The sequence below is a fragment of the Amblyraja radiata genome, chromosome 1 (genome assembly GCF_010909765.2).
Source record: "Amblyraja radiata isolate CabotCenter1 chromosome 1, sAmbRad1.1.pri, whole genome shotgun sequence".
In the NCBI taxonomy this organism is placed as follows: Eukaryota; Metazoa; Chordata; class Chondrichthyes; order Rajiformes; family Rajidae; genus Amblyraja; species Amblyraja radiata.
In genome coordinates, this window is record NC_045956.1 from 119,637,540 (window position 1) to 119,659,000 (window position 21,461).

At 41.8% G+C, this 21,461-nt stretch overlaps 1 protein-coding gene across 1 annotated transcript in view; it reads left to right on the forward strand.

The window, feature by feature from the left end:
* The window catches only part of adamts6 (ADAM metallopeptidase with thrombospondin type 1 motif 6), a 258,203-nt gene that overhangs the window by 25,774 nt on the left and 210,968 nt on the right, over positions 1–21,461 (forward strand). Inside the window, exons 5-7 of the mRNA XM_033029876.1 lie at positions 9,765–9,982; positions 20,136–20,219; positions 20,592–20,737. Coding sequence (XP_032885767.1) covers positions 9,765–9,982; positions 20,136–20,219; positions 20,592–20,737 — 448 coding nt within the window. The remainder of the gene's footprint in view (positions 1–9,764; positions 9,983–20,135; positions 20,220–20,591; positions 20,738–21,461) is intronic.

The following is a 21,461-nucleotide window of genomic DNA, read 5'->3' on the forward strand; positions in this document are numbered from 1 at the left end:
TTTATTTATTAGAAGTAGACATATTATAAAATGTAGTTACATATTATAGTACAAAAACTTTTCATATACATCAGTCATACATTATTAAAATTTTCCATAATCAATTACTTCTGCTTCTAGTGTTTTTATTTTTTATAGAAAGAGGGAGAAAGAGAGGGTAGAAAGTTACAAAGAAAAAAGAAGAAAAAAAAACACAACAGAAAAACAAGGGAGGTGGAATGGGTTACCCGTAATACGTCAATGGAGATAGGTTCGTAGGTTATAAAGTATAGCTTTTCATCTGTTCCTGAGTTCAAGTTTCAGTTGGGTCCTCGTGCTGTGCCAATCTATCCCTTCAATTATTCTCCATAAGTGTCCAGAAGAAGGGATCTTAATTTCAGCACCAGCCAGTGTGCCAAGGTTGTCAAAACTTGCAGCAAGATCTTGATGGATTGGCCAGGTGGGCTGGGGAATGGTTGATGAAATATAACATGGGGAAATGAGAGGTATTCTATTTTGGAAAATCTAACAAGGGCTGGACAGACACGGTGAATGTTAGTGCTCAAGGGAGTGTTGTAGAGCAGAGAGATCTAGGAATGCAGGTACATAGTTCCTTGAAAGTGGCATCACGGGTAGATAGTGTCCTCAAAAAGATTTTCGGCACATTGGCCGCACGTTGAGGGAACGGGACCCAGCGGTCTCCCATCTCCCCACCCCGTCTCCTCCTACACCCCTCTCACCCCACCTCTACCCCCTTCCCCCCTCCCCCCCTCCCCCGTGTGTGTGGGGGGTGATTAGTGTGCGTGTGAAGCCGCAGCACCCCCCCCCCCCCAGCACGCATTGGGAGGAACACTTGGTCTAGTATCTATTAACATTGTATTAACGTGATATTAACACTAATTGTGTTTTGACCTTCAAGTATTACTGAAGGTATTCACAGAGAGTTTCTACTAATACAAATACAAATTGCCTTTATTGTCATTCAAACAGACAGAGATTTGAACAAAATTTCGTTCCCTGCTGTCATAACAATAAAATAAACATAACACACAATTAGTACAGTTTCACACAAACATCCATCGCAGTGAATCTCCAAACACCTCCTCACTGTGATGGAAGGCAAGTCTTATCTCTTCCCTGTTCTTTATTCTTCTCCCGCATCGAGGCGATTGAGGCTCCTGATGTTAAAGCCCCCCGGCGGGCGTTGGTATGTCCCGTGGCCGATTAAGCCGTACCGGGCGATGTAAGGCCCTGCGACAGGCCGATTAAAACCCCGTGAATCGGGGCGGGCGAAGTTGCCGTTACGGGAGCTCGGAAATCAGTCTTCCACCAGGGACCTTTGAGCTCCCGATTTTACCGTCCACAGGGCCTATGGCCGAAGCCTCCGAAGCTCCGCTGTCAGGTAGGCGCCGCCGCACCACCACAGCCTCCGCGCCAGCCAGCTCTGCGATGGTAAGGCCTCCGAGGCTCCACGATGTTAGGCCCCAGCAAATAGAGACACGACAAGGGAAAGGGCGCGTCTCCGTACAAGGAAGAGATTAAGACACCAACCAGGTCAGCTCCCAATGTTACCGTCCACAGGGCCCAGGGCCGAAGCCTCGCGTGTGTGAGTGTGCGTGTGCGGCCACCATGAAATTGTGTGTCCCCCGCATGTTTTGATAGCTATTTCCGCCCCCTGACACAGGTATGTGGATAGAAAAGGTTTGGAGGGTTATGGGCCAAGTGTAGGCAGGTAGGACGGACTAGTGTAGATGGGGCATGCTGGTCAGTGTTGGAAACTGGGGCCGAAGGGCCAGTTTCCAAGTTCTATGAGTCTATGATAGAAACTAGGAAACGCTTCTGTATGCAAAGCATAAATCAAGTACTCCCACAATAAAAGCAATGATTAACACTGACTAATATTTGTCAGTGTGATTGATAGTGCCCTGCACTTGCAAACATTTATCAATCACAGTTAAATCAGGAATAATCTAATTGAATGTTAGAATAAGCAATGAGATATGAATTGACCCCTACTGTTCCTGTTAAGAAAACATGAACATTAAAATGATCCTACCAGTCATAGCAACGTGGCTTGTTTATTACGTAAAAGGCACCAATGATAACTATTACAGGTGTTTTTAACTTTTTAGCTGTTCCTTTTAAGTGGCATAAATTTAAAATAATTATGATTGAAACTTTGTCGAAAAAAGACCAAGATGCAACAGTTTAAAAGTTTTAATCTGAGCTGATGGATAGTCTGAAGAAGGGTCTTGACCTGAAACGTCACCCATTCCTTCTCTCCAGAGATGCTGCCTGTCCCGCTGTGTTACTCCAGCTTTTTGTGTCTATCTTCAGGTGGATAGAATGCAAGGCTGCCAACTCTCACGCATTGAGCGTGAGACTAACGCATTTGAGGAAATTCTCACGCTCTCACGCTGATGACAGAAATTCTCACGCTTAAAAAAAATATTTAAAAAAATATATGAATAAATAAATAAAGTCACACTGCTCCACACTCACCAATGAGAATAGTTTTTTTGTTGGCGGGTTCCCCGTAAAGAACAAGCAATTTAATTGGCTTAAGCCCATCGCACACTATTTAAAATGGCAATGTAGACAAAAATGCTGGAGAAACTCAGCGGATGAGGCAGCATCTATGTCTGAGTTTGACCCTTCTTCAGACTCAAGCATTTCTCACACCTCCCACCCTCACCTCCGGCGGCTCTGTGTCCGGTGGCCGCTCTGTCCACACCACATGGAGCTTTAACCCCGGCCCGGAGCCAGGAGCCGACCGGGTGAGTGGGGGCTTCGGTGCCGCCTCCGGAGTCGCGGGGATGAATCTCTGGCTAAGGCTCCGCTCTGATGCCTGACCCCCGGGTCAGTGACCCTCACCTCCCCCGGACCCCCAGGTCACTGACCCTCACCTCCCCCGGACCCCAGCTGGACACAGAGCACCTGGGCCAGCCCGCATTCCTGGGGAGAGGGGGGGAGAGAGGGAAATGCTCCCCGGACATCGCCAAGTCTCCGCTCACTCCGGGTGTTGTCGCCGCTTCACTGACCCACACTCTCACACACAACCTAACACACACCCTTACACACTCAAGGTTTAAAGGGATATGGGCCAAATGCGGATAAATGGGACTAGTTTAGATGGGGCATGTTGATCTGCATGAACAAGTTGGGATGAAGGGCCTGTTTCCATGCTGTAAGACTATGACACACTGTAGAAAGGGTGCAATTGCTCTGGAGATGATCCAGAGGTGATTTATGAACATATTGGCAGGGCTGGAATTTTTGTTTCACTTTGAAGAAAGATTTGATAACTGGAATTGTATTCTCTGCAGCAACGGAGATGAAGAAAAGACGGTTGATGTGAATAATTTAATGAGGATAGGACCTGTTTCGCTTAATAAAGAGTGTAAGAAGGAACTGCAGATGGTGGTTTAAACTGAAGATAGATACTAAAAGCTGGAATAACTCAGCAGGACAGGCAGCATTTCTGGAGAGAAAGAATAGGTGATGTTTCGGGTCAAGACCTTCAGACTGACGAGGTTGAAAAACAGCAATAAAACAGAATGACGCGATGTGTGTTATCCAACTAAAGGTAGTAATCAGAATCATGTGTCACCATAATAAATATTACAGAAAAAAAATTAATGGGGTGGCACGGTGGCGCAGCGGTAGTGTTGCTGCCTTGCAGCACCACGGACCCAGATTTGATCCTGACTACGGGTGCTGTCTGAACAGTATTTGTACATTCTCCTTATGACCACATGGTTTTCTGTGGAAATTCCGGTTTCTCCCACATGTGAAAGAAGTGCAGGGTTGTAGGTTAATTGGCTTCTGTAAATTGTCCCTGGCGTGTAGGATACAACTGGTGTATGATAGATTGCGGTCGGTGTCGACTTGGTGGGCCGAAGGGCCTGTTTCCATATATATGTTTTACATATATATCTTAATTTCATTGAACCATATACGGTTGAATATGTGGCATTATTTTCATCTTGTTTCTATAGTTAAAGGGTAAGGTTAATTGATTTATTTGTGCAGAACAGTGATGGAAGTCTGACTCCTCTTGCCTTGTTTCTAAGCCACAATATTGATCACCAGGTTCAGATCTCTGTTTGAAATATAAAAACATCTCATATTCATATTAAATGCAAAATTGATGCAAGTGAAATGTCAATAACGAAACAAGTGGTTTACACCTCCTTCTAACTGTTTGCACTGTAAATTCACTTAAGAAGCCTTTCCAATTCTAAGATGCTGTATATTTTTAACCCATTATATTCCTGGGAACCATCACATCTACATTTTTTTTTTGCATGGACCCAAATAGAAAATATTGAATATTTTTTTCTGTTGTAAGGACAGGAGAACATTTTACTATTGCCCGATTTAAAGACACGTAGCTGTTTAAAAGACAGCCTTCATGTCTGCAAAGTGTAGTAAGTTTATTTATCTAAAGTCTCTGAGCTCAGCGGGAGGGAGGGGAGACTGCTGCTGAGGAATTGCTGCTGGAGGGAGCCACATAGACCCTTGAAACAAGGCTAACAACTGGGTGACGAAGAAAAAGGATAAACTGTCACACAGTACAGAAATAAGTTCAATGATCGTGCTAGGTCAAATAAGATAAGACGAGTTTGTCAAACATTTTCTGAATCCTCTACCAATGATCTCCCACTTTCTGTTGGGAAATCTGCACTTCTGTCATTGATGTTTAGGCTTTTGCCTAAGGGGACTTAGGTGCTAGACTTGAGAGGCTTAAATCTCCCTACCATGACATCAGGGTAGCAGAAAACAGATGGTACTAATTCAGCACTCTATTTTACAGCTATGTGTTCTTCCTCATTATGCATTGAAAGGAACATTGGTCGGGGAGTAAACCAGGCTGCTGATTCACTATTGCTTGGTTTGTGCTATCCGCAGTGTTAAATTTCAATCCCACAAACCACAGTGAGTATATCAAAGGACAGCTGCCGTGAGGTAACATTTAGCCATGTCCCGGGGGGGGGGGGGGGGGGGGGGGGTCCTATTTCAACCAGGGGCATGTGTGACGAGTGGCCAACCGGGTGCCAGGCTCCCCCAATAGTCCTGGAGATCATTAAGTGTGTTTATGTTTATGGCATATATGTTTGTTTAAATGCCCCTCCAAAAGCAAGTAAATCTAAATTCCTGCACACTCCCTTGATTTCAACACTGTAGCCAACCACCTCACTCATCCTGCCAGTGAAGAGGGATCAGGAAGAAACAGAAGGCTCATTCTGGATTCCAGACACCATCACTAACAGGAAACACTTTGGAAGTAATCCATAAACACATAAGCTGCAGTTAAATAAACAGAAACTGTGCAACTACCATTACAATTATAATAGCATTCCTGTTAACGTACTGAAAACATTGTATGTGGAGACCTTGTTCCTGGAGTTAAATTAAGTGGCATTTCTTGTCAATGCACAAATACGGTGAGGGGATGATTAACGAGTGTGAATGATGCCTTCATGTTCCAGTGCCCAATTGTATATTGTAAAGTGGAGACACTAAAGGCTGAAGATATTGTAAAAATGCTAAAGTGATGGAGGAATTCAGCGGGCAATCAATGGAGGGAAATGGACAGACCTAGACTAGCTGACCATTTCACCCAAGGCCTGCGGGAGTTTCCAGTTATTCATTTTAACCCCCCCCCCCCCCAACCATCCTTCCATTACTATACCGGCCTTCTATCCTCAGCCAGGCCACTTGCAAACTGGAGGAAGAACTGCACCTCAGATTCCGATTGGGTAACCTACAACCCAATAGCATTGAATTCTTTAATTTTTGGTAAATCAATACTGTCACCCAGTCCCTTCTCATTTACTCTGGTCTCTTCCTCCCCCCCCCCCCCCCCCCCCCCCCCCCATCCTGCGCACGCCTTTCTCCTGCTGCCCCTGTCTTCCAGTTTACCCCCTTTTCCCTTCATCCCACGTTCACACCCATTCCTTCCACTACTATCCCCATTTGTGGATTTACATTCACTCCTCGTCCTCTCTCATCTGGCACCCTTTTGGCTCTGTCACCTCCAGTATTTGTTACTCCCTCCACTAATCTGTCAAATCACAATCCTCCTCACCAGAATCCACCTCTTATTTGCCAGTTTTTGCCCCACCCCTTCATCTTGTCTCTCTTTAACAGCTTTCTCCCCTCTACTCCATCAGTCTGAACAAGGGTCCCGACTGGAAATATTGGCTGTTCATTTCCCTCCACAGACCAGCCCGCCTGGTTCCTCCAGCATTTTGTTTCTTGCCATATGCTTAAAGTGTCAGTAGATGGTGGAGGGGAGGTGGAATAAGTGATTAGAGTAGTCCGTCAAGATGAAGTGCGTTATGTAAACTTTTTCAATAGCCAATAACGATGTGCCCTCCAAATCGTACTTCAGAATTTCTTAGTTATTTAAAAAAAAAATTTAAATGTTCAGAATGTGCACACTAATTTCTGTCAGAGCATTGATATTGTTGTTTGTTAGGAGTCTCATATAGTCCAAACTGGACAATATTGCCTCCCCTGAAGGGCATTAGTGAACCAGCTGGATTTATCTGGCAAAAATAACCAGTTGTGTTGAATTTAAATTCCACAGCTACAATCGTGGAATTTGAACTTTCTGCTTTGTTATTCTAGGCTTCTGGGTTGTTAGTCAAGTTATTTAAGTACTGCACAACCAGCCTTCCTTCCTTTGGGCTTCTGTGCTGAGCACTCATTGTAAATGTTACTATCATAGTGCACAATCAAAGTTCCTGAAGCCTTATCAGAACTGTGTGTCAGAATAACCGGCGCTGATTCAGGACTCCATTGATTTTGCATTCATTGTAGTGGTAATCAAGATACAAGATACATTTATTTGTCACATGTATCAATTGATACAGCCATACGAATAATAAAGAGCACAGAACACGATAGTCTTTAACACAGACATCCCCACACAGCGGGATCAAAGTTTCCCACTGTGAGGGAAGGCTGCAAAATTCAGTCATCCTCCTCTGTTGTCCTCCCGTGGTCGGGGGGCTCCCGAACCCTCCGCTGTTGCCGCTACGGGCGGCCCGTTGTTCAGGCCCGCTCGCCGGGGTGATGGAAGTCCGACGTCGGGACTGGAGGACATCCTCAGTGGCTTGGACATCCGAATCGGCCACCTCCTACCAGAGTCCGCGGCTCCCGAAGTCCACAGGCCGCGCTGGGCGGAGATTCAACGCTGGCGGCCCTCGGCAAAGGGTCCCAGGACTCCGCGATGTTGAAGTCAGTGCCGCCCGCACTGGAAGCTCTACGAACCACAGGTCCGATGTTGAAGCAGCAGGCCCAACACTCCGGAGCCTCAAACGGCGATCCAGGTAAGAAATCACCCGCTCCTTGATGTATCCAGCACTGCGCCGCCACTGCTGAAGCTCTGGTCCGGGTCCCCGGCAGGAAAGGCCGCTCCAATCCAGGTGGTAGGCCGCGAGGGGGGGGGGGGGGGTGGGGGGGCGCGACTCCGAGAATAGTCGCGTCCTCACCAGGAAGTGACTGGGAAATGGTTTCCCCCTTACCCTACCCCCATCCCCCACATAGAAAAGCTAAAGAAATCTCCAAAACAAACTTTTAAAACTGACTAAAAATTAAAAAAAAGACAGAAAAACAGACAGACTGTAGGCAGAGGCTGCCATCAATGCGGCGCCCCTAGTGGTCCCAGTGATTTGGGCACTCGTGGGCAGCTCCCAGGGAAGTAAATATTTATTGCCATTTGTGGTTCTGCTGGTTAGGAATAAGTTGCACATGGACTGGAATTGATATCCCTGAACTGATGAAGCATTTAACGATCAATAACATTAGTGGTTCTGGCATCAAATGTAGACTTGACCTTGAAGGATGGTTTATTTACAAACACATTTTTCGGATTTGGGCATCAGTAATAATGCTTATTGCCCATCTCTGATCCCTTGAGCTGCTGTCTTGAACCCTGCAGCCCTTCTGGTGAAGGTATTCTTGCAATGCTGTTGGGCAAGAATTTCCGAAGTGAAAATGAAGAACCTGTGACATATTTCAGTCAGAATGGTGTGTGACTCGGAGGGAAACATGATATTGGCGGTGTTTCCAAGCACCTGCTGCCCTTGTCTTTGGTGGTAGACGACGCGGGCTTGGGAGGTTCAGTCTGCACAGCCGACTGAATAACTGTAGTGTGTTTTACAAATGGTAGGCTCACTGAGTCACTGTCATCTGGTGGTGCGCTGAAGAATGTTTAGGGTGGTTGATGTTGTGCCAATCTCTGGGATGGTGTTCTGTTTCAGAGTTGCTGGCATTGCACTTGTCCAGACAAATGGAATGTATTTTATCATGCACCCAATAGATTCTATTTTAGCAGTTTAGTAGTTTTGTGGTTACCATTTCAGTTATTTACATACGTAAATACTTGCATGTTTTTTCCCATGCTGCTAATATGGGATTTGGAGATATTTCTCTGCATCTGTGGTCCTGGTATTGGTTTGAGCTCTGTCCTAGTGATTTAAAGACTACGTTAACCAAACCCTTTCTCTTTTGCATGTCTTATAGGACTGAAGAGGGAAGTGCACATAAGGTGATGTGGGTGTAATCCATGACTCATGAATATTTTTTTGAAACGTTGTACATTTGCAGTGTTCCTTTTGATTTACATCTATTGTCCAAAGGGAAGAATATGCTGGTGCAGCTGATCACCTGCTCCATCGCTGGAAGAGCATAGCAGAGCTGAGGGATATCCTGGTCATCAGCCTTTTGTCACAGATGGTTGGTGTAGCAAGGGCAACCCCATTATTTGAATCCAATTGCAAGGCCTTAATTAAAAAGGAAAATGTGGAAACGTGATTTGTTTAATTTTCTTCAAATTAATTTGTGGTAGCTTACACTAATTTAAGTAAATTTATTGTTTTCTTAAAATATTTTTTTTTAAAACTCAAAATCTATTTGAACTATTTGCAAATGTTTGTGTTTGGAGACATCCAAAGAACAGTTCAAGCATCTTTGGCAATAGTGAGCTATGAAAATGTCATCAGTCTAATCGAAGGACAGAGCCACAGGTTCTCATGCCTGAGGTCAGTAGCCGTTTGCAGTCCACTTCCTGGGATGGCCATGGCCGTTAGCCTTGAGGTCAACTGGAATTGTGGTTGGGGAGGAGTATGAGATAGTGTTAAACCGAGGTGCCGCATACCAATTAGGATGGATGTGGAAGACCAATATTTTTGTCCCAAGCCAACACAGTTCATGGCTCTTTGTTTGCAGAACAGCCTTGTGTGCAAATTAATAATATTGTGCAACGACTGATTCAGGATAGGTTGCTGTAAGACTAAAAGCGCTTGTGTCCTAATATTCCTACTATTGCTAACTATGAAAAACAATCTTGGTGGAATTATCATCAGTTTTTACATTTCAGTTTCTTGTTAACAATGATTGCTGATTAATATGGAAGGCAAACTGTATTTAGAAGGATATGAGGTAAACTGGCTGTCTGGAGGCAGGACAGAAGTTGGAGCCATTTCAGCATGTAAAAGGCATGACTTAAATCTATAATGCTACTTAGGCAGCTTTGCAAAGAGGCCAATGTAAAGGCTTTGAAGCCTGCAAGTAAACTATCTAGAAGTGACATAGAAAATTCATCTGCATTTATTTTCCTGAAAATCTGAACCAAAGATGTTCTGAGTTTTTTGTGGCCTGTAATTAGTGACAGCCTCATTTCATGAAAGTGAAACTCCACAGTTAAAAGCAGCTGGACTATGAGATGCTAAGCCACTAACCCAGCTAACGTGGTTGATTATCTTCACTTCCAGAAGACCACACACGAAGAAGAAAGCCCTGGTGGTTAAATGATCTCTCAGCTGTTCCAACCTCGTTGCCAAATAACAAAACTACAAATAGTCCCCATCGACAAAAGAGATCAGTAAGCCTTGAACGCTTTGTGGAAACTCTGGTAGTGGCAGACAAAATGATGGTGGGATACCATGGTCGTAAGGATATCGAACATTATATCTTGTCTGTAATGAATATTGTAAGTTTTATCCCTTTGTACTTTACAACTTTTTCTTTGCTTTGAATAAAGTTTGTCTAAAATTCTTCTACTGTTTTAGAAGAGGTATTGGTTCACTTAATAAGAAAGGAACAATGTCTCTACTAAAATAGAATAATAGTACTTCAAATAAACCTACTAAGCATACATGCTAATCGGGTGGAACATGCTATAATATGTTAACTTTCCCTACAATGGCCAAGGGACACATATTTTAGGAGAACAGCTAAATTGAAGTATGGGTCATTTGGCTGGGGACCTCATCTGCATCTTGGCTGGCCTGGGACAAATGGGTAGCTGCAAATGGTCAGTGGTGGTTGCAGTAGGGGGTGCAGGAGCTCAGGTGACTGAAGACTGCTAGCCTGACACAAAAGGGATGTTTGCTGTCAGAGGTAGGAAAGTCACACAATTAAAAACATATATATAGGAGTATGAAGCCCAGAGCATGGAATATCGGAAAATACAATGTATAATCCAGAAGAACACACATAGCCACACGAGGAAAGCAATGCTGCCTGAAATGGCATTTGCTGCCCCCAGGGTCCTTCCCACAATGTCTTCAAGTGTGTTCAGTAGCTATTCAGCACAGCTAGGGTGAAAAGTCAATGCAAATTAAAATCAAGACCAATGAGGGAGATAAGTGGGTAACTCTTACTTGCTGTTTTCTCCATTTAGTTAGAATTTTTTGTTGTCAATCCCGATACCTGTTTTCATTAGAAGTAGACTGAAGACAAAGATGGTAGTGTGTGAATGAAAGTAACAAAATAAACTTTAAACACTTCATGAAAATCTGAGACATTCCTGTATGCTTTCAGTTTGCTGAGTCTTTGGATAGAATTGGGAATTTCAAAACAAGTCTTTTGGTTTGATCCATACATCCTGTGGTCTTTCCTTAGAGTTCCCCTGTTCTACCTTCAATGATGGGTTACTTCACTTGTGCCACATAAAGAAACATGATTTCTCACAAATGAGTGCTTCCATGGTTGAATAGTTAATTGCAGTCAGAATTGTCCAAAATCGCATGCAAGAGATTGTGAAAAGTGTCCAAGTTTACAGTTCTCATAGCCATTCATTCTAGTGTTCACTTTTAAAATTTAGGTTTCTTTACAGAACCTTGCTCCATACAATATCAGGAAATTGCATGAATGCTTCCTAGGACTTTTATCCATTAAAATGTAAAGGTGTATATAGACAATAGGTGCAGGAGCAGGCCATTTAGCCCTTCGAGCCAGCACCACCATTCAATGTGATCATGGCTGATCATCCCCAATCAGTACCCCATTCCTACCTTCTCCCCATATCCCCTGACTCCGCTATTTTTAAGAGGCCTATCTAGCTCTCTCTTGAAAGCATCCAGAGAACCTGCCTCCACTGCCTTCTGAGGCAGAGAATTCCACAGACACACAACTCTCTGTGAGAAAGTGTTTCCTCCTCTCCGTTCTAAATGGCTTACTCCTTATTCTTAAACTGTGTCCTCTGGTTCAGGACTCCCCCAACATCGGGAACATGTTTCCTGCCTCTAGTGTGTCCAAGCCCTTAACAATCTTATATGTTTCAATGAGATCCCATGTACAAGCCCAGCTGCTCCATTCTCTCAGCATATGACAGTCCCGCCATCCTTATTAACCTTGTAAACCTTGCACTCCCTCAATAGCAAGAATGTCCTTCCCCAAATTAGGGGATCAAAACTGCACACAATACTCCAGGTGTGGTCTCACTAGGGCTCTGTGCAACTGCAGAAGGACTTCTTTGCTCCTATATTCGATTCCTCTTGTTACAAAGTACTGGAGTAACTCAGCATGTCAGGCAGCATCTCTGGAGAGCATGGATAGGTGAGGTTTTGGGTCGAGACCCTTCTTCACATTGATTGTACGGGGGAGAAGAAAGCTGGAAAAGGGGAGAGGTGGAAGGTAATAGAGGTGGAAGTGTGGAAGGTAATAGATCGACATAGGTGAGGGGAAGTCCTAAAAGGCAGATGGTTGGAATAAAGGCCAACATGCCAGTCACTTTCTTCACTGCCTGCTGTACCTGCATGCTTACTTTCAGAGACTGATGTACAAGGACCCCCAGATCCCATTGTACATCTCCATTTCCCAATTTGGCGCCATTTAGATAGTAATCTGCCTTCCTGTTTTTGCTACCAAAGTGGATAACCTCACATTTATCCGCATTAAACTTCATCTGCCATGCATCTGCCCACTCCCCCAACCTGTCCAAGACACCCTGCATTCTCATAGCATCCTCCTCACAGTTCACACTGCCACCCAGCTTTGTGTCATTTGCAAATTTGCTAATGTTACTTTGAATCCCTTCATCCAAACATCATCATTGATGTATATTGTAAATAGCTGCGGTCCCAGCACCGATCCTTGCGGTACCCCACCAGTCACTGCCTGCCATTCTGGAAGGGACCCGTCAATCCCTACTCTTTGTTTCCTGTCTGCCAACCACTTCTCTATTCACGTCAGCACTCTACCCCAATACCATGTGCCCTAATTTTGGCCACTAATCTCCTATGTGGGACCTTATCAAATGCTTTCTGAAAGTCCAGGTACACTACATCCACTGGCTCTCCCGTGTCCATTTTCCGAGTTACATCTTCAAAAAAATTCCAGAAAAATAGTCAAGCATGATTTCCCCTTCGTAAATCCATGCTGACTCGGACCGATCCTGTTACTGCTATCCAAATGTGTGGCTATCTCATCTTTTATAATTGACTCCAGCATCTTCCCCACTACCGATGTCAGGCTAACTGGTCTATAATTCCCCGTTTTCTCTCTCCCACCTTTCTTAAAAAGTGGGATAACATTAGCTACCCTCCAATCCACAGGAACTAATCCTGAGTCTATCGAACATTGTAAAATTATCACCAATGCATCCACAATTTCTGGAGCCACTTCCTTAAGTACCCTGGGATGCAGACCATTAGGCCCTGGGGATTTATCAGCCTTCAGTCCCATCAGTCTATCCAACACCATTTCCAGCCTAATGTGGATTCCAGTTCCTCTGTCACCCCAGATCCTCTGGCCACTACTATATCAGGAAGAGCAAATGTACCAATGCTATGCTAATACTGTATGTGTATTAGGGGCTAAGGTCCAGTATTAAAAGTTCAAATTAACAGTATTAGTTCTCCATTTGCCTAATGCCTTTATATTTAATGTTGTCAATCCAGGCCTGTTTGATAACATTTAACGTGTTAAATTTAAAAAAACTTTTGGCTAGGAAATTCTTCTGCATCTGGAAAGACGTGTTAAATCAGTGGAATGAGGTGGGCCAACAATTGTTCTTTATTTGAGGGCTTACCGCTATAGAATTCTATATTGTCTAGGTCTCCATGTGCTATAGATTAGGACCAAGCTACTCAACGTGTTGAAAGGTCTATTTTTGTGTACCGTACAATAGTGGTGCATGAAGGAAAACCAAGTCAATGTAAATGTGCGACATATTGAGATGTATGTGCACATGCCTAGTGTAGTTGGAATTCATTAAACTAGATGCATGTGTTTTCACATTTCTCCATGTCTCTTAGTGATTCATTACATTCCTGGCACAATATATATAAACTGTATGCCTGCGCAAACATTACACATTGGCAACAGAGAAAGAAAAGAACAAACCTTAGCAAAGAATAGAAAACAGACTTCAAATAAAGCAAAAGGGTTTAGCTGCAAGCTGACAACATTGGTGACAACTGGAAAGGCTAAGGCATGGGCAACATTATTGAGCTTAGTGATGGCTAACCTTGAGTGAATACCGGCAAGCAAGAGCATAGGTAGAGAAACTGGACAAAACTCTGAATGAGCAGGAGAAGAGAGTGGCATGAATGGGGAATGGCACTATTCCTTTAGAGCAGACATGTGGGCAGCTGAACACATTCAGTTGACTGTGCATTGGGCTAAGAGGGCTCTCAATGGATGCAGGAATGTAGGGGTCACAAAAGCAAGGCACTGGGGTGTCATAATATCTGGAGTTTTTATGGACTGTGCTTTTAATTGATGATCATGTTCAGACAAGATATTAAAGGCAGAATCTCACCACTGACTGTATTTGTGGAGCTGCAGTATCTATGGAAATGACCTTGAGATATGTCAGAGTAATTTGCTCAATGCAAGGTACAGATACAAGGCAGTTACAGTTAGAGAGCAATTGCAACATTGACAGCTCCAAAGCCAAGTGCGCAGAGGGAGCAATCATTAATATATGTGGTCATCTAAACTGTGTTATCAGTTTTGACAGATTGGAATCAGACGAAGACAAATGACTGCATTGACTCAAGTTGGTTTGATTGGAAGATGGCGTGCATTTTTGCCTGTTTTTTGCGGTTCATCCCGAGAAAAATGGAAAATGATTTTTAAAGCACATAACAATGTGAAAACTGATGCTGAAAATGAGAATTTGCCCGCACAATACATCGCTATATGGGAGCGCAAGAAAGCCATTCTTCTAACTGAAATGGATTCATAAATGCACACTATGTCCACAAATCATTTAGTGCAAGGAAAGCAAATAATATTTCATTGGGAAAGCATGGTAAAATCAACAGGATAATTTCAATCCCAAACCTTCAGAAATTGTGGAGAACTACACATTTTTAAACTGCGAATCAAAGGCTGGTGTGGTTGTCAATGACAATTATGTTAAAGGACATGTCTCTGCACCGTAACGTCTACAGATTTTTGGACTGAGCTTTAATCGATGAACATATTCAGTCAACGTACCAAAGACAGAACCTCACAGTTGACCTTACTTGTAAAACTGCGGAATCATTGGACATAACATTGAGGAATGCCTTGGAAATTTAGGCAATGTACGGTATAAATGGAAGTTTATAAATGTACAGTGACAGCTAAAAGGTAAATACACGTGTGAGACTGCTTATGTAGTTGCAACAGATGTAACAGAAGACATCCTATTCACATCTCTGTCAAACTAAAGTGGCAAAATGTTTTACCTGTTTGAAAAGGAGCAGATATCAACAGCCTGCAAGTGTAAAACCAAGCTGGACAATCAAATCGTCTCCAGTAGTGTGATTTCTTCATTCAAAAGGAAGCTTTCACCACGCAATGACACAGAAAGTAAGTTTACACAGCATCAGCCAGTGAGGGAAATGAAGAATTGGGGCTGTAACTATGCCACAGATGACAATATTGGACAACACAAGGAACTTCGGATGTTGGAACCTTGAGCAAATCGCAATCAGCAAGTCAGGCTGTATCTGTGAAGGGAATGGACACGTTGGGGCCTTAGATTCGGCAGGGTTAAGGGGCTGTCCCAATGCGGCGACCTAATTGGAGCGTTTAGGAGAGTTTGAAAAAGTGTCATGTTGAAGACCTCATTCGACTATGTAGAAGACCTCCTTCGACTGTTGAAGACTAGCTTCGACTAGCTTTGTGGAAAATTGGACACCGAATAGTGGAGAGTGAAGATGACCTCCTTCGATCTCCTTCGACCTCCCTTCAACTATGTTGAAGACTATCTACAACTACCTTCGATTACCTTCGACTACCCTCGATTACCTACGAATAACATGCCGACCTACTTCTACTAAACCTACGAGTAAAAAAAATATTGATTTTTTTCCATGGTGACCTTTTTTTACTCGCGGCATTTTTCAGCATGTTGAAAAATACGCCGCGACCTAGCTGAGGCCTCGAGTATGTGGGAACTACTCTCGAGCATGAAGGAGAGTTACAAAGACCTCTGAGAACCTCATGTCGATCATGCTGCGAGTATGGATTTACGAAGGGGAAATCATGCTTGACTAATCTTCTGGAATTTTTTGAAGATGTAACTAGGAAAAGTGACAAGGGAGATCCAGTGGATGTAGTGTACCTGGGCTTTCAGAAAGTATTTGATAAGGTCCCACATAGGAGATTAGTGGCCATAATTAGGGCACATGGTATTGGGGGTAGAGTGCTGACATGGATAGAGAATTGGTTGGCAGACAGGAAACAAAGAGTGGGGATTAACTGGTTACTTTCAAAATGTCAGGCAGTGACTAGTGGGGTACCGCAAGGCTCGGTGCTGGGACCGCAGCTATTTACAATATACTTCAAAGATTTGGATGAAGGGATTCAAAGTAACATTAACAAATTTGCAGATGACATAAAGCTGGGTGGCAGTGTGAACTGAGGAGGATGCTATGAGAATGCAGGGTGACTTGTACAGGTTGGGGGAGTGGGCAGATGCATGGCAGATGAAGTTTAATGTGGATAAATGTGAGGTTATCCACGTTGGTAGCAAAAACAGGAAGACAGATTACTATCTAAATGGCGTCAAGTTGGGAAAAGGGGAAGTACAATGGGATCTGGGGGTCCTTGTTCTTCAATCTATGAAAGTAAGTTTAGAAGGATGAGAGGAGATCTCATTGAAACATATAAGATTGTTAAGGGTTTGGACATGCTAGAGGCAGGAAACATGTTCCCGATGTTGGGGGAGTCCAGAACCAGGGGCCACAGTTTAAGAATAAGGAGTAAGCCATTGAGAACGGAGCCGAGGAAACACTTTTTCTCACAGAGAGTTTTGAGTGGAATTCTCTGCCTCAGAGGGCGGTGGAGGCAGGTTCTCTGGATGCTTTCAAGAGCGAGCTAGATAGGGCTCGTAAAGAGAGCGGAGTCAGGGGATATGGGGAGAAGGCAGGAACGGGGTACTAATTGGGGATGATCAGCCATGATCACATTGAATGGCTCGAAGGGCCGAATGGCCTACTCCTGCACCTATTGTATATTGTCTATTGTCTATGACTGCACAATTGTCTATTACTGTACAACTGCAGTTGTACAGAGCCCTAGTTCCTTCTGCAGTTGTACAGAGCCCTAGTGAGACCACACCTGGAGTATTGTGTGCAGTTTTGGTCCCCTAATTTGAGGAAGGTCATTCTTGCTATTGAGGGAGTGCAGCGTAGGTTTACAAGGAAGGGCCGAATGGCCTACTCCTGCACCTATTGTCTATTGTCTATTATGAATCGAGGGCAAACTCTTCTAAACTCACCAATTAGGTCGCCGCAGTGGGACAGCCCCTTTAGGACTCTTTTTCAATCTATATGCAGACAATATGGGAAAGCAGAATTACCTCAGAACATATGTATGGATAACTGGTTAGTACATCAACATAGATATTGGCACAGAAACAGACCTTTCAATTTTACACATGGATCCAAATCTAAGTCGGGTCTGTCAAGAGTACAGTGAATTTGAAAACATACTTGGCATTGAAGACCTTTGGCCAGATTAAACTGTCTCAATAATCAGTTTTATAACTGCCAATAATTACACCAATTAACTTTGAGCAAGAATTGATTCAGAGATTTGAAATTGGACTGGAAAAAATAATTTAGTGTATTTCTTCAAGTTCCTATTGGTATACTGTGCAATAATAATCAAGTCAAGTCGACTATATTGTTATATGCACAAGTACGGTGAGCCACACCATAACTTGCTTGCAGCAGCATCACAACCACATAGACTCAGATAACACACATAATTTGTAGATTATTTGCTTATGATTGATATTCAGATATTTTTTACAGTTTACAATGCCCCAATTTACATCGATTTTTACTATCCTGCAATTAATAAAAATTGATTCGTGGATATGATGTTAAGATTACAATTTCAGAATTCAAATCTAGGGTTTTAAAGCATATTCTTTACATTGAAACTAGAAAATAATCATAGAGCAATGGAGATAACAAATTAATGACAAAAAGGTACCATTCACAAATCATTGTACAGAAAACTTCAAATGGATAAACCGAACCTGCAAATGTCCTGATGAAGACATGAGACCTTGCCAAGATCAACAACTTGAATTAAAGATGGAAACAGATTTGCATCAAATGGGAAAACAGAGTTGTCTTACTGCATATTTTGTGAAGAACTTCACACTGAATATTTTAGAGGGCCGTTGTGCAGAACAAATGCTCGAGTATCATGAGCATGAACTCTAGCCAGAAGTTTGGTTTATTGGATAAAGATCTTGAAGAATTAGTAGAGAAGTGTAGTGTAGTTGCAGAGTCACGCCTGTGGTGACATCCATACACTGTTGGAACTGTTTTACAAGATTATTCCAAAGACTCTAATCCCCACCTCTTGTGAGAAGGGGATTAATCACATCATAGTACTCAAAAGCAAATGGTCAAAATACTCAAAGTGAAATATATTGGGCTCTACACTACAACAAATATAGTTAAAAAAGCATGAAATCCATTTACCGTGATTCACCAGAAGAATAAGTCTTGCATAACAGTTCTTAGTTTAATTCATTTCTATTTACAATTTTTTGAAATAAAATGAGTTCAAGCATAAATATATTTCACCCTTTCACCTGGTATCAAATAGTGCAGAGAAGCACAGATGCCCCAAGTTCCAGAGGAGAGCTCAATTTTAAAAATTAGTCGTCCAATGGAAAACTTCTTGCTAAGCTACAGAATAATGAAATATTTCACTTGAAGTTATGATCCTGCTGAGTTCCTAATGTAGAGAAGATCTCAAGTTACAAATAAGCTCAGTTAAAAAAAACTTGAAGGGCGAGCAGAAGAGAAACACGTGAAATAAACAAAATTATTAAATTATGAAGTGAGCTATTTGAAATGACATGTGTGTGTCTGTAAATATCACTTAATAAATCTAACACCCAGAAATGGAACGTTGAAGATAAAGTTGAAGTATCTGGTACAGACACATCTTGTGAAAATAGAAATAAAAATCAGAAGTGGACATGAAATCACTTAATTCCAGCAAGAGATACTCAAGAGAATACCAAAGCATTACTTCAATATGAATGCATTCTAGACATTGATCCAGTAGTGATGTTTGAAGAAATGGCACGAGATTCTGCTCAGTGTATCAAGTAAGGAGATCTCGTTTGAGTCAAGAATTGGATACAGCGCCAACAACATAAGTTCCTTTGAGAAGATCAAGGGGATTGTAAATAAGCAGATTATATAAATCTTTCATTTTAAAAAGAGGAAATGAGTGTTGTGTATATAAATGTTGTGCACGTAATTATGTAACATATATATATATATATATATATATATATATATATAACCAATGTCCATATACACTGTTTAGTTTGAGAGAATGGACCCAACAGATGAGTGTATTTTTGAGGTTCTCCATGTCTCTTATTGATTCATCATATAAAGTTAGAAAAAGTATCCATACTTACAAAGCAGGTAGTGATACTGGTTAGTGGGTGGTGAGGTGGGACACGAGCATGTGGTTGTTGAACAAAGGTTTGTGAAGTTTCGGGTAGTGGGGAGTTGAGAAGGCCATTCTTAAATTGTGGGGAAGAATCAGTATTTGAAATGTCATCAAAGTCAATAGTTGTGAAGCAAGATTCATTGGCTGAAGTTCTTACAGTCAGAGTTAGGGAGGGTTGGAACTATTGGAATCTGGTCTGACTGGAGAGGAAGAGTGAAGTGCAAGGACAGAGGAAGTTAAATTTTTTTAGGTGGCTGGAGGGTCACCTTTTGTTCCTGGATGACAAGGAATCTTATTTTGCTTTCAAAAAATCATGCAATTTGCCCTATTTCTTGACAACTGATAGGAATCTACCACTGCTTTCCCATTTTGGTGTCTATTTAATATTATTTAAACAAGCCCAAATAGTACCTTAAGAGGAACATACTACTGGGCAGTTGTCCTTTGTACCTGTATTTTAAAGTTGCTGACAACAATATCAGCTCAGAAAGTTGACTAAATCCCATTTTAAATACCAAATCCAGGTAGAGAAAGGATTACAAATGTCCTCAAAGTTTCAAACAATCAATTATCTTTAACATAGCTAACCGAAGTACGTGGTTGGTATATTGACTGTATCAGTATACATCTAATGATAATGACCTCTTGTGTATAAATATAGAAATATTAAAGAAAAAAATGTGAGGACATGTACATTTAATGTCATGATTACCATAAAAATTCAGATATTGAATCTGAGATATGAATAATAAATTTTCTAACATCATGTTCATGGCATTGGGTCAACGACTGTGTAACATTATCTACACAAACCTATATTTAATTGTGATAATGCAGTCACTAAAGTTATATCAATGAAATAGAAACAAAGAGAGGATTTTTACTTTTGTCTGACTTTGTGTCTTTTCTTATTTTCTGGAGGTCAGGTTGCCAAACTTTACCGTGATTCCAGTCTAGGAAATGTTGTGAACATTATTGTCACTCGTCTGATTGTTCTTACTGAAGATCAGGTAAGACGAGGATTCTAAACTAGATATTCTCTTTGTTAAATTTGTGAATGAATGTTTTGGTCAACCAGCAGTGAAACTAAATATTGGGTTCTACATTTAGCCACATCATTAATGCTTTCAATAGGAATTTATTTATGTGCGAAATACTTCTTCCTTTAATTCTTCTTAATCTGAAGAACTGGGCTGAAGTCGGGCAACAGAAAATATTCCAAAATGGTAAATTGTTAAATGAAATAAAGGGTAGCTATCCCAAAAGAAAAGAAAGCTACATTTACTAATTATCATCTTCATTATTATTCTTTGAAGAAAAATTGTTTGTTGAGTAATTGATTTTTCTGTTTGGATTTCTCTGGTATACTTGTTGCATTGTAGCCAAACTTGGAGATAAATCATCATGCAGACAAGTCCTTGGACAGCTTCTGTAAATGGCAGAAAAGCATTCTTTCTCACCAAAATGATGGAAACACCATTCCAGAAAATGGGATTGCTCATCATGATAATGCTGTTTTAATTACTAGGTAAGATGGATATTCTGGATGTTTGCATATGGGTTCTTTTGTATTGTGATTAGTAATATACATGTTTCCTTCAGTGTATTTACTTCAAAGTCTTTTGGTTTTTGTTCTAAAATTTCCTTCATTTAAGTTGTCTTTACCCAAGTTGTCTGACCCAGGTTCCCTTGTTAGAGTGCTGAATGGATTTTAACAAAATCCATTCTCTGAATTCCTCGGAGGTTGTAGGAAGTGCCACTCCTCCCTCTGACTATTCAAGAGGTGATGCACAGTGACTAATCTAAATCAGCTTTGGAGGTGAATGGAAATCAGAGCAGGTGTTTACTTTGAGTACCAGCCTTGTAACACTTCATTAACGAGTTACTTTAACTTCAAACGTCCAACAAATCCATTTCTAATTTGCTTTCGACTGTTTTTGAACAGTTTGCGGATTGAAGATCTGTGGAACTTTATATTACTTGGGTTTTGGAGTCATTGGGAGATTAAGAATAATTTATATAAATCAGTATAAAATAACTGTACCAAGGAAGTTCTAATATTACTAATGTATATCCCACATTAACATCTTGCAAAGTTTTTCTATAACCAGTTTGACAAATGCTTGTAAAGGAAAGCTCTGACATTTTAGCTGTCCATGGAGACCTGATTGCACTAGAAGTCAAGTACAAATTTAGAATAATTGAAGTTTATACAGTTTGCCACTTTTCATTTCACTGCACATCTCGTATGT